Consider the following 14,349-nt stretch of genomic DNA (forward strand, 5'->3'; position numbering starts at 1 on the left):
CTATGACTCAGAAGTAGAAATTGAAAATTTACATTCCAGAAGTTAGACGGTTTTAGACTTAGGCCATAGCTAGAATCAATGGAGAGTTGAAATAGAGGCAAACTGAAGGTCTTCAAAAAGACAAAACTTGAAAGGTAAAGAGTTGGAATGAAGTAGAAGATTAAGAGACAGATATGGAGCAAAACAACAGCAAAGTAGGGTAAGGCTTGATTCGGTGAAATGGCATGAATCTCAGATTTTCCAAATAAATGTAAAGGATAAGGAAATGTTTGTTCTAGACAGCAAAACCTTTCCTTTTCTTCATTTTTTTTCTCTTTTTATTTAAATTTTTTTAGTCTCATTGTGTAACTCTGTAGACCAGGCTGGCTTAACTCTGTAGACCAGGCTGGCTTTGAACTCAGAGATCTCCATGCCTCTTCCTTCCATGTGCTGTGCTTAAAGCCACAATGACCCACAACAAAGCATTTTTATTAAGCCCCAACCTAGAAGCCTGTTTATTTAAATTAGTGCATAGTAATTGTACAGAGTGAGTTTCATTGTGACAGTGCCAGACATTAATATAACATACTTGGATCCTGTTTGCTTGCCCTTTGTTACTAACCTCTCTGACCCTTCTCTCACCTTCTATTCTCAGAAGAAGAAAGTTTTGCTTCAGGTAGGATCAAGGCTCCTTGATTTGGAAATGTCACCAAGGAACTGGACAGTTTCCTTCTGTCTCTCTTAGGCTCATGGATATGGGGATGAGGAAGATACAAATTTCATTTCCTACTTCTGTGGTAAAATACCATGACAGAAGTAATTTAGGAAACGGGGGCTTGTTTTAGGTTAGAATTGTAGTTTATTCTCGGTTAGAATCACAGTCCGTCATGCAGGAAGGTCAAAGTGGGGCAGGCGCTTGAGGGGTTGGTCGTGTCCTGTCTGTAACCACAGAGAGCAGTGAATGCACACGTGCTGGTGCTCAGCTTCCTTGTCTAGTTTTGACAGTTCAGGACCTCCTGCCTGCGGATTGCTGCCACCCTGAGTGGGCACGGCTTCCTAACTCAGTTAAACAATCCTGATAATCCTTCACAGACATCCCACAGGAGAACCATATCTCAGCAGTCCCTCACTGAGACTCTCCAGATGACTCCAGATTGTGTCGTTCTGGCAGTTAAATTTAACCATCGAAGATGATGCTTCCACCCATGGACTCTTGGAGTTGTGGGTTAGAGATTTGGGGAGGCTGGTTTATAATTGTAGTGGGATCCTAGGGAGTCTGTGCAGGTGTTTACAATTTTGAATTAAAGTAGAAATATGAGGCTTTGATTAAAGGGTGGATCTGGGGATTAGGTTTTTCTTTTTGATAAAAGACTAAATTACCTGAAAAAGTCAAGAATGGAAGGAATTTTTCTGAACATTAGCATAACGTTGGCTTTCCTGAGTCCGGCTCTCTGGAGGCTGGGGGCTGCTGTGGCCTGTTCATTTCACCCCTAGCCGATGTGCCTTTAGTAGTCACCACTCCGTGGTGTGTGCCTCTGTTGAGCCTGCTCCAAGTAGAGAGGGACTTTGGAAGCTATTCTGACCCCTCTGATGAAATTAATTTCTTGAAAAGTAGAAATTTGTTTGGCCTTAACTTAAAAACTTCATTCTTTTGTAATAATTGATCATGTCAAGCTAAAAGGTTAAAGGGCACTTAGATAGCTATGTTTCTAGAATTTAGAGCATATGAGGCCCTATGCCATACTTCATCTTTTAAGCCTTTTCTTTTGCTCTTTACATTTATGCTTAAGTATCTTTCCTGTCTTCCCGCCTTTGTACCTTTAACTGAATTAGAACTTGTACTTAAAAGTAACTCTCCTCCATGGACTCTTCCATCTTTTGTCTTTGTGCTCTCTCATGGTTTTTAGTAAGCCACTTTTTAATAAGTACCTTAGTTACCAGATGCATTATTAATCTCATTTAACCCCCACAAAGCTTTGCATAATAGGTCTATGCCATCTCCATTTGAAAGAAAAGAAAATTGAGCTCTCAAGAGGATAATTAAAGTACATTTTGCACCATTGCTAGAGTTGAACTTAGCACTTCCTTTTCCAAAGCCACTTCCTACTAAAGAGATAAACAGACTCTATTTCCATACTTCTCTTTTAACATCCCTTGGAGGTTTATTAAAAAGACTTCATTCCTCTGTCTTTTCTACCTCCATTTCTTCCTTTCTCCTTCCGTTCCTCCCTCCCTCCAGTGATTGACTGAGGACCGCCCTCACAAGCTCTCCCACTGATCTGTGCCCCTGGCTCCATTCTTTCCTAAGTTCTGTTGTGTCTTATACTTGGCTGTGCTGCTTTTCCCTCACAGCACATATTTTTATATTCAGTCATGCATACCTTCCTGTGGGGGTTGGAGGAGTGCTGTATGTCTTTCCTCGGGAGCCCATTGTACACCCCACTGAGATATTTGTCGTTCATTTGTCTCTGTTTTGGTAACTTTATTCATCTCAGTGTTTTTGTCACTAGGAAGTATATGTGACAAGTAGGTGCTCAATGTAGGTTTGCCAAGTGGCTTTTGAATATGTCAGTTGGATTGTCAGTGCCTGTGAACTTGTTTTACTTCACTGTAAACTGTTTGAGGGCTGTATTTCAGATTTTATTTACTTACTTCTGTCTTCCTAATAGTTACTTCTTGTTGGTTGCCCAATAAATACCTATTGACTTATGTCAATTCCTTTAAAAATTTCTGTTAATAATTCTGTTCTCAACTGCAGATGTTACTACTTCATGTAGATTTAGTGACATATGCTATAACAGTTAAATTAAGAGCAAACATATTCTCCATTTGTTTAGACTTCCCAGGGGGAGATTGTCATCCACTAAAGCAGTTCAAATGGGCTGGCCAGATCAGAGCTGTTTGACATGAATTTAACTTTCTATTTGCATTGAGCTTGAAACAACATTTTCAAGCAGAAAGCTTAGCAGGAATTTGAGACACGTGTTTTGACCATGGGGTAGCCTAGTAATTGCTAGTGAATGGCATTGTCTTTGTGGTTATGTCTTTCCGTCTATTGGAGTGCTTTGGAAAAGGAAACTCACTTCGTTAATGCAAGGTTAATTTTGGGTTTGGAACCATGGCTATCGCTTGCTCAGTGTAGCTATGTCTCAGTCTCACTGCTAGAAGCATGTAGAAGGTAAGAAACATTGAGATCATTTTGTTTTAGCCATCTGACTATTATTTCATTTTATCACCGTGCAGACATTCTGATGATGCATTCCTCCTCCCATAAGAAAGACAGATGCTCGTGCTCCTCTGTCCAGGTTTTCTGTGGGTTCTGGGCTCTGAATTCAGCTCATCAGGCTTGAGCAGCAAGTTCCCTTGCCCTGAGCTGTCTCACTTGCCCATGCTTTTATCACCTAGTTTCATTAGCTTATTTGCCAAGTTCCAATGATGTACTTCATAGACTCTCTTTAATTATTTTAGGTAAAGGAAAACACTCCTTTTTTAAAATAATAAAACATCTGTGTTAAAATAAGTGTCCCTAATTTGAGAGAGAATACTCAGTAAAAATTAAACTTTCTTTATGCTTTTAAAAGCCAAATATTCACCAGGCCTAGTGGTGTACACCTTTAATCCCAGCACTTGGGTGTATTTGGAAGATTTCCTGTGTCCTGGCCTGCCATCAGTTGGGACAAATCTCTCCCACACGTGTCCCCCAAGTAAACACACAGAGGCTTATATTAATTATAACTGCATGGCCATTGCTCAAGCTTTTTGCTAGCTAGCTCTTAAATCGTAAATTAGCCCATAACTAATAATCTGTGTATCTCCACATGTTCCGTGGCTTTACCTGTGTCCCATTACATGTTGCTCCTTGGGTGGCTCGCTGTTGTCTCTTCTCTCCTTCTTCCTGTCTCTCTCTGAATTTCCTGCCTGCCTCTAAGCTGCCTTGCCATAGGCCAAACAGCTTTATTTATCAGCCAATCAGATCAACACATATTCTCAGCCTACAGAAAGACATTCCCACAAAGACAGGCGGATCTCTGTGAGTTTGAGGCCAGCCTGGTCTACAGAGTGAGTTCCTCCTCTTCTCTCGTCCTTTAGTTCTTCTTTTGAAATGGAGTGTTGTCTGTATCACAAACTTGATATGTAGTTGAGGATAACCTTGAACTTCTTATTCTCCTGCCTTAAACTTCCAAGTGCTAGGTTTATTTTAGTGTATCCTATAATGCTCAGAAGAATGAACCAGTATTTCTATCTTTACATTGGCAGAATGTAAAAGTTGATAGTTATAGAGCTGAAAATTGAGAAACAGGATACATTTTAGAACAGATGCTTGTGTATATCTGTATGTTTATAAGATAATATCATAGGTTCTAACTCCCACTTGTCCACGTTGAGCTTTAGCAGCTCCTCACCCTGATAATAAGCCTTTTGTGTAATGTCCTGTTACTGCCTGGTTTGTAATTGATACTCACTAAATTATATAGATTTTTTTCTTTAAGGAAAATTTAACTTATGTGCATATGTATATGAGAAGTTAAGTGTAGGTGTCCTGGAGGGCAGAGGTGTTTGTTTGCCTGGAGCTGGAGCTCCATGTGATTGTCAGCCACCCGGTGGGTACAAGGAATCAAATTTGGATTCTGTGAGTGGGCATGCTCTTAACTCCTGAGCGAGGGCTCCAGCTCCTAAATTGTAGAGATTTCTATTCTCTGTAATAACCTGAGCCCCAGTGGTATACAAATGAAAAAAAAAAAATCTATGTATCTTTTTCAAATAGTACATCGTTTAATGGAAGAAATAGACTGAATAAGAAGTTAAAAAGTTTGATGTGCTCTGTTGGAGATAGCCGCATGCAGCTCCTGATCTGAAGAAAGGGACTGCTTAATGGAGCCTGGGTAGTATTTGTTGTGGGGTAGACATCACGGAGTAAGCCTTCCTTGTGGGATTTCTGCTCTTGTATGAGTTGACATTTTTTAACCTGTCTCCATTATGTGGGAGAAGTGGCGTGCATGGTGACTTCATCTCTTGTACTGATCGAAGAAGAGTGTGTAACTTTCTCGTCAGCCTTTTCCTTTATAGTATGGGCCGCTGACTCCAAGTCTCTTCTTTCTCCTTCCGCAGCTGTGTTTTCTTCTGGTCACTCAGGCTTGCAGAGAGTAGATGTCTGAGTTTTGAACAGCCCCTTTTTCTCTTCTGGACTGTGGGTTTGATCTTGTACCTAAGTGTTCTCCCTTCCCTTAGATTCTGAAGATTTCTTCCCATTTTTCCTTTTGATCTGAAATTTATCAGTAAGTCTGTTTACATCTAATTACTTAGGTCCAGGATTGTTTGTAGTTTTTAATAAGGTGTTAGGTTAGAGGTGAGAAGGCCAATGCTCTCTGCTCTAGACTTGGTCAGAAGTCTGTAAATGTAGTTGAGTCTATTGTGAGGTGTTGTATTCTGTTCCATTATTGTCTGACCCTGACCACTGCCATGCAGTTCGGGCTTCCGTTGTGTGTGTGTGTGTGTGTGTGTGTGTGTGTGTGTGTGTGTGTGTGTGTTGTTTAAGCAGGTTTGGCTTTATTTTGTCCTTGCCCTCAGATGAATCAAGAGTTGTATTTTTTGTGAGTGTGGCATGGGTCTCTCTCTCTCTCTCTCTCTCTCTCTCTCTCTCTTCCTGTTCTCTCTCTCTGTTGACTGGTTGGATGGATTCTGTTTGACCTTATCCTCATCGATAGTGGCTTCTGTTGTCTCCAGTGTACTGTGGAACAGAGCAAGAAAGTTTTCAATTTACATTTCTTCCTTCTGTAATTTCTGATTATTCTTACAGCTTGTCTTACTTGCTCAAGTCTTGCATTTTTACAGTTGTTTCAGGAGAGTTTATATTTCATCACTGAAGTGTTTTACTATGGCTGCTTTAAAATCCTTACTTTGTTAGGCTGGTGTGCCCAATTCATTTTGGTACTAGTATTAATTATGTTTTCCCATTAAAATTATGATTTTCTTGATGTATTTGCTGATTGAACCCTATATAATTTATGTGTTATGTTAGACTTGGGGACCACTTTAATCTCTTATTTTCATAAGTAGTTACCTCGTTTAGTTTTTTTAGCATGTAGATCTCAGTCTGCTTTTATGGGATACTGTTCCAGTGATAGTTTAATTTTTTTGCACTGTTGTTTTGGTATTCTTGATTTATTTGATAACTCCTGGTCTCCCTGTGGTTCCTACTTAGGCTACCTGAGAAGACAGAGCATTCTTTCTTAGATCAAGTCATAGATGTCTGTTGGAGGGGAAGGATGTGCTGGGATTTTCTTACCACATTCTGCTTGCCTGATGTCTTCAGGATGAGGAAGACATGCGGGTTCTTGGATTGCTCTTTGTGCAAAAACTGGCTTCTTCCTTCTTGTCTGCTTGCCTGATCTGGTGTCTCCGAATGAGGAAGGAGTCCCTCAGATCTGTGAGTACAGAAAGTTCCTGTGTGTCAGTCAGACATTAATGACATCCTCAGAGGCACCGAACGTGTTGATGTCATGGTAAGGAAGAAAACTCAGTAATTCCCCAATTTGACCCAGGAGTGAACCCAACTTTGAATTTTCCACTCCTCTCTCTGTGTCTTCATCTGTCTATAGTTTGTGTTTGATATTTGTTTCTGTCCCGCTCCTAAGAAGAGCTTTGCTCTGTATTTATTGAACAGCACAGGAAGCATCACGTGGGGAAGGAAGGAGGGATACTTTACAGAAATCCCTAACAGTTTTACAAGGGATTAAGTTACTGACCCCAGCTGAGCCAGATAACAAGTGTTATTGTAAGCACATAGTTATCAAGCTATCCATATGTTGCTCCCAACATTTATGGTGGATCCTATGGGCTACTTTCAGCAAATGATTGCCTTAGCGCACACACACACACACACACACACACACACACACACACATGTATTGATCTGAGTGAGGGTCATGGAAGAATACATGATTTAAGATTACAGCTATGCATTAGGTTAGGTTGTAAAAACTGATTACATAGGAAATCCAAGACAAGCAATGTTTCATGATTCTCTCAAACGCAGGTTAAACAAACAGGCTGAATACACAGTAGGTTATCAGGTGAAGTCTGTGTGAGCTCAGTGAATATTTATTATGAGCTTGGCTGTGAGGCCCAGCAAAAGTTTCAGTCTTTATAATGTAAGAGACATTTTCATAAAAATGTACCCACATTCCTGAATGGATTGCTTGCTATAACTGGGTCTCTCCAGCCCATTCCTCCTGCTTGACTTGACTATTCCAGGTAGAAAAGGTGAAACATGGGCTGGTTTGCACTCTGTTTAACCACTGCCTGCAGGTGAATATTTTGGATACTGTAGTTTGGTGTTATTGCAAACACTAGTCTTACATATATCTGATTTGTCATGAATAGGGTAGTTATATGTATTGTATCGTCCATTAGTTAGTCATATCGAACAGTCCAGCGGTTAGACACAATGTATTATGGAGTTGCCTTACCCTTGTTTTATGTAGTCTATCGATCTGATAAATCCTTAAGAATTTGCCATGTCATATAGTCCAACAATTAGACGGTTAATTTATTATGGAGTTCCCTTACTTTAAAAAATATTCTTATTCCATTTTTTTCCTAAAGAGAGGTACATATATATTTCGACCTAGTAGAATATTAATAGACATAAATAAGCTCTTAGGACAGGCTGGAAATTTCCAATATTTTGCTAGGATCTGTTTCTCTTTTTTCCCCTGAGCTCTACACAATTTTTTGAAGCAGAAATAAAAAAAAAAGCTTATCAAGATGTATTTAGAAGCAGAGATGGTATTTATGCCATGTTTGGACTAAAATGAACCACAATCTTAGATTTAGGATTTAGGGTTTTTTTTTTTTTCTGTTGTTATTTTTTAGAAATTAAAATATTCTCAACATTTCTTCCTTCAAAAATATTTATTCTTTGGCTGAACATGGGGTGAGAAGTATGCTTCCACCAGCTGCCGGTAAAAATAGCAACAACAAAACATCATTGTCCATTTTTGTGCCCCACAAATGATTGTCTTTTCCATGTGGCCCCGGGGATTAAGCCATGCATGGGCTTCTGCATACTAGAAAATGCTGTACCACTGAGCTACACCCAGGCCCAATGTCATTTTTTTAAAGCTGATGTCTGGGACCAAAAGCCTGGCATGACCGTTTGACACTCAGGTGAGTAAGCTGGTCCCTCTGTAGTTATGACTCAGCTAAGGGCCACTCAGTCTTAGTTGCTGCTCTGGAAATTTAACAAGGAGTTTCTTACAACTCATAAATAATTTTTATATTTTTTCTAATTACTTTATAGTTCATACAATTGAACATTTTTCAGTTGGGGAACAATTGTAATTTATTCTGTACTTGGAGAACAATATTTTTGACATGTCTTCAGATGAAGTTTGAGAGAGAAACCTCTTTTTGTATCTGTGTAGCTTGAATGATGTCAGTGTCCTTAACTGGAAACAGATTTGTAGGGTTCGGACTATAGCTCAGTGTAGCGAACATTGGCCTAGCACATGTGAGAAGGCCTGGGTTTCGATTTCCAGCACCCTACAAAAGAACAAGCAAAGAGCCACTACCACAACAGTGAAATACTTGACTTCTAGCCTGGATGGTCCAGAGCTGGAAATGGAAGGCATGTTTCACAGCTCTTCCGCCTGCTGTGAAGGTCACTGCTGGAAAGACAAACAGGAGGGCAAAATAAATCATGCAGTAGTTTTCAGGATTTATAGTAAACAAGGAGGATATCTTGGGGAAGTTTATGATAGCTGGCCTGTATGTGATCTTGTTATGTCTTAGTGATTTTGAAATAACTGTTTGAGTTACTGTTTGAGTTCTTGTCCACTTTCTGTCGCCCATAACATTGTAACGTGGACAGCGTGAGTTTATAAATAAGACAGGTTCATTCGGACTTAGAGTTGGAGGTTCAAGGTCAATGAGTCACATCTGGGGATGGTCTTACTGCCAGAGACCCAAGTTCAGACCATTTCAAGGAGTAAGGGTGTGTGTGTATGTGTGTGTGTGTGAGAGAGAGAGAGAGAGAGAGAGAGAGAGAGAGAGAGAGAGAGAGAGAGAGAGGGAGGGAGGGAGGGAGGGAGACGGAGAGGGAGGGAGGGAGACGGAGAGGGAGGGAGGGAGACGGAGAGGGAGGGAGGGAGACGGAGAGGGAGAGGGAGAGGGAGAGGGAGAGGGAGAAGTGAGAGAAGGAGAGGGAGAAGGCAGGCAGGCAGGCAGAGTAATTTCTGGGTTGTCTCCCTCTTATAAAGCTATTGCTACCAGGATTTAATCATGGGGCTCCATGCTAATAACTTAGTTTATCCTGATCATCTCCCAGAGGCCCTCCTGCTAAGTACCACAGTGGGATTAAATTTCTACTTTCTTAGTACCTCTCCCTAGGGATTAAATGCCAACACATACTGCCTTGAGGGACACATCAAACCATATCTAAAACATAACACTCATATATTTAAGAATTCATCTGATGGACCTGTGCAGTTTAGTTGCTTTTAACCAACTCACAGAGTTGTGCTACCATCCCAGTCAATTTTAGAACACTTTCCTCACCACAGAGAGAAATCCAATACCTCTCAGGTATCATTCTGTTTCTCTCCAAATTCACTAGCCCTAGATAACCACAAATTTATTTTATATCTCTAATTGCCCTATTTTACACATCATATCAGTAGAATTATACAATATCTAGTCTTTTGTGTCATGATTTCTTTCACTTACAAAATGTTTTCAATACAGATTATGTCAAATGTATAGTTCAAACCGGAATCTCTTGCTTTGTTAACACATTAATTCCTTTTCCTTTGAATGTTTCAGGAACTCATTTATAATTTCAGCTTTTTAGTTGGAAGAACACAAGTTTGGATTTAAAACAAGACTTGTTCCCAAGTATCCTGTTCTTTTTTTCACGTTTTTGTAAATGGAATTGATTTATTCCCTCTCTAGTTTTTCAAAACAGAGTTTCTCTGTGTATTCCTGGCTGTCCTGGAATTCACTCTGTAGACCAGGCTGGGCCCCAACTCAGAGATCTACCTGCCTCTGTTTCCTGAGTGCTGGAATTAAAGGTATGCACCACCATGCCTACCATTGGATTTTTTTTTTTTTCTAGACAGGGTTTCTGTGTGTAGTTTTGGTACCTGTCCTGGACTAGCTCTGTAGACCAGGCTGGCCTCGAATTCACAGAGATCTGCCTGGCTCTGCCTCCCGAGTGCTGGGATTAAAGGAGTGCACCACTATGGCCCAGCTTGGAATTTATTATTAATTTAACTTTTTGGGTTGCGTGTTGTTGATATGTGGATATTAGATTGATTTTTTTTTTTTAACCCTGACCTTGCACTGCATATGTTAGTGAGCACTGTGTTGCATGATCAAATGTGTGAGACATAAGGGAAGAAGGGTTTACTCTGGCTCACAGTTTTATTTGTTTCCTTTGTTTCTGAGCTTTTGGTGTGGAGTATATCATGGTAGCAGGTGTGTGTGTGTAGAAGCTGCTCACCTGGAGACCAGAAATTGGAAAGTGATCTCTGAAAGCGCATTCTAGTGACCTACTCTGTCTAATGAGGCTCCCCATCTAGAGCTCCCTCCACCGCTTGAAGAGCATCCTTAGCTGGGAAGGAGACGTTTGGCACATGAGTCCATGGACATTTCTTTTCTGTCAGTCATGCTTGGTAACTTACCATACTCATTCTGATACCCGCATTAAGTCTTTTCTTGGATCTTCTGTGTGTGAAGTGGTGTCATCTACAAATGGAAATAACTTCACTTCTTCCTTGTCTAATCTGATTTTTTTTTTAAATATTGGTTTTATGTATATGTGTCTGTATGTGTGGGTGTGTGCATGTGAGTGCAGGTACCTGAGGAGTCAGAGGTGTCAGATCCCCTGAGTTGGAGTACGGGCTGTTGTGAGCCACCCCTCATGAGTGTTGAGAACTGAACTCGGGTCTTCTGGAAGAACAGTGTACCATCTCTCCAACTCCCTTTCCTAAATGCCTTTTATTTTATGATGTCATTATAGGACCTAGAGCCTTCAGTGTAGCAGCAATACAGTGCGCGTCCTCAGTTTCTTCCTCGTCTTTGGGAGCAGACATCTAGTTGTCACTAAGCTGTGACAGTGGACCATGCTTTTGCTCTGAGGACTGGTTTCCTTCTAATTGAGACTCTTGTGTTTCTGTCCACAGAGATGTGCTGACTAGCAGGCTCACTCGTGCGGTGTAGAAGACAAGCTTACCTTACAAAATGGGATTTGGGAGTGACCTGCGGAACTCACAGGAAGCTGTGTTAAAGTTGCAGGACTGGGAATTACGGTTACTGGAAACAGTGAAGAAATTTATGGCCTTGAGAATAAAAAGCGATAAAGAATATGCATGCAATTTACAGAATCTTTGTAATCAAGTTGATAAAGAAAGCACCGTGCAGGTGAATTACGTCAGTAATGTGTCCAAGGTAAGAGTGATTTCATTCGTTTGTATAGCATCATAGTTGTCCTTACAGCAGATAGATCACACTATAGAATGAGCATACGCGGGTCAACTGCAGTGGTGTAAATTTTATCTGCCTCCTGTCACTATTCCAGATATGATGTATGCTTGTATGTGGAGATACGTGTATGTGCAATGCACACACCTGAGCGCAGTGTGTGGAGGTCAGAGGAGGACGTTGGCTGTCTTCTGTGGCTCTCCACCTTAGTCCCTTGAGTTAGGGACTTGTTTAGGCTAGGGACTGTCTGGGCAGCCAGCTCCTGGGATCCACCCATTTCTACCTTAAAACACTGGGATTGCAGGCACATGCTCATGTCCGGCTTTTTTATGTGGGTGTGTAAGGATTTGTACTCAGACGTGCAAGCTTGTCCAACCACCTCATTTACTCACTGAGGTATCTCCTCAGTTTCTGATCCTGTAAATGTTTATGTGCTTACTTCAATATGCTTTCAGTTCAAGTTTTAATGTGGTTATTTGATATCATTATTAAATATAGTTCAATTTAGTATTTTAACGTCCACTTTCTCTTTGTTCTATCTTCCTTTAATTTTTTTCATTTATTTACCCCCTTTCTTTCCTTAGATAGAAATTAATTATTATTATTATTATTATTATTATTATTATTTTTTTTTTTTTTTTGAGGCAAGGTCTCTATACATAGGCCTGGCTGCCCTGAAACTTACTATGTAGACCAGGCTGGCCTTAAGAGGTATTGCTTACAAGAGATGTGCCTGCCTCTGCCTCCCAAGTTCTGAGATTAAAGGTGTGCCCCACCCTGCCCAGCCTTAAATTTATTTTCAGTGGATGAATATTCATGCATTACCAAGTCATGTTTTGAAAATTTCTATATTGTATAATGTTTAAAAATACTTCAATAGATTAGACAAATCACTTCTCTTTACTTGTGTGGTCCAACTCCTTAGAGTGGTCGGGTGACACAAATTGGGCTTTGGCTAAAAATAACAAGCTGGGTGTGCAGGGGCTGACACTGGAGAGGGTCATTAGGTCGACTGGGGGTGGAAACTGATCACAGTGTGACATCCTTAAAGAATAACAATATAATTAAAAACCTTGTTTCCCTGATCATGTATTTCTTGCTGATGAAAACATTCAAAGTCCTAAGACCTGTTTTTCAACTTTTTGAAGTCAGTAGTAGACAGTACTTGGGAAGCTAATAAGTTATGCTTATTCTCTACAGTTTCTTCAACCAGGTGGCAAAACATAGAATCATGAGGTGAAAGCAAGAGGTAGTTTTGGTAAAACCAAAAAGATAAGGGAATGATACATGACCCAGTGATTCTCAGCTAAGATACTAAGAACACACTGTAGAAAAAGACCAGGCTCCTAAGCTAAAGTTATGGAAAAACTGCATAGCCACGTGCTGAACAATGCAAGTAAATGTCTGTCAGTCACCAGTTACAAAATTCAACTCACAGTGAATTAAAAGGACAAATGTAATTTCTCATTATAGCTTTAATTTCTCTGATGATTATGTGTAGATCCCATGTTAATAATGAGTAAATCGTGAACATCTTGTTCAGTCAATCTTTTATGTGTTTTTCGTGTTTCTACTCAATATGTTTATTTCTTCTAGTTTCCTTGATGTAGTCATGGTAACTGTTTAGTTATCCTGCTCTTCTATCATGTGTGCTGCTTTTGTGTTTTTCCTGTTCTCGGCTCCCCCACATGGTGCTGGGGCTCTGTCTCTGCTGGGTGAGCATGCTGCCACCAAGCTGTCTGTCCCCAGCCTTTTCTGGCTTAGCTTTTCTTCTTAGTCAGTGGCACTTTCCTGCACTCTGTCTAATAACCCGTGATTTGCTTCCAGGTACCATGGACTTTCCTTTGTATCTTGTTAGATGTGTTTGTTGTCCTACATATTCTTGAGCTTTGCTTTGGGATACAGCTGAACCACTTGCAGACAGTGTAATCATCTTGCTTCTTGCTTTTGCATTTGTTAGGTCCAACTAGGATTGATTTCATGTCTGATCACTTTATCTTCTCTATATAGCAAGATCATTCTTTTTTTTTTATAAATAATTTTTTTCTTTATTATTATGTGTTTTAAATTTTATACATCAGCCATGGGTTACCCTGTCCTCCTGCAAGATCATTCTTAATGCTCCAAAGAGTCCTAGTTATTATAACAATGTACAATTTGACTTTGGGGCACTATCATGAGTTCTCAGGTGGCTTCTTGCAATCTCGTTTTGGCTCCCTAGGCTTTAGTGGTTTCCTCACACATGCAAGCTGTCCAGGACTCACCTCTGTATGGAGAAGAGTCTCTGTAGGTCTCCAGAATTTTCTCTGTCCACCTCCCTTTTATAATGAATGCTTCGTCCCTGTTCTTTCTCCAGGGGGACCATGAGTTCTGCTAGTCCCCTGGGTATGTGTGCTGAAATCACTCTTCTTAGCTAGATGTTACTGGGGTTTTGCTTAATTATGACCTAGACTCTTTTTTTTTAACCAAGTCAGCCTTAGTTATGTTAGGGCTTGGGTCATGATTTATAGTTTCCGAGGGATTGTTGTTTAATTTACTGATGCCCAGTGTCTCTTGAGTGCTGTTAATTTTATATATTCTTGTCAAGCTATTGTTTTAGGTTAAGTGGATAAATTAATACCCATTTCTCTAGTGTTGCAGGAAGTGTAACAATTTATGAGGTGGTTAAACATATATTATGTTCCTTTATTCCAAAATATTTGTGCATGTGTTTTCTAAGAATATATCTGCTATATAATGAGTCAAATTATAATAGTTTAGTCATAGTACATGTTACTGTTAAAATATTGTTAAAAATACATTTCTTGGTTTGGTGAGATGGCTCAGTGGCTAAAAGCACTTACTGTGCAGTCTAACACCCTGAGTTCAATCCCAGGAAGCCAAGTGAAA

General features: G+C 40.1%; 1 protein-coding gene across 4 annotated transcripts in view; it reads left to right on the forward strand.

The window, feature by feature from the left end:
- Positions 1–14,349, forward strand: part of Fer (FER tyrosine kinase) — a 329,360-nt gene that overhangs the window by 28,873 nt on the left and 286,138 nt on the right. For 2 of the 4 annotated variants that reach the window (XM_036173166.1, XM_036173169.1), the window contains exon 2: positions 11,163–11,427. In XM_036173166.1, the coding sequence (XP_036029059.1) occupies positions 11,221–11,427 (207 nt within the window). In that variant the 5' untranslated portion in view covers positions 11,163–11,220. Of the gene's footprint in view, positions 1–6,181; positions 6,407–6,455; positions 6,483–11,162; positions 11,428–14,349 lie in introns of those variants that run through there. The other 2 variants (XM_036173167.1, XM_036173168.1) reach the window with 2 other exon arrangements.

Source organism: Onychomys torridus, chromosome 23 (genome assembly GCF_903995425.1).
Source record: "Onychomys torridus chromosome 23, mOncTor1.1, whole genome shotgun sequence".
Lineage (NCBI taxonomy): Eukaryota > Metazoa > Chordata > Mammalia > Rodentia > Cricetidae > Onychomys > Onychomys torridus.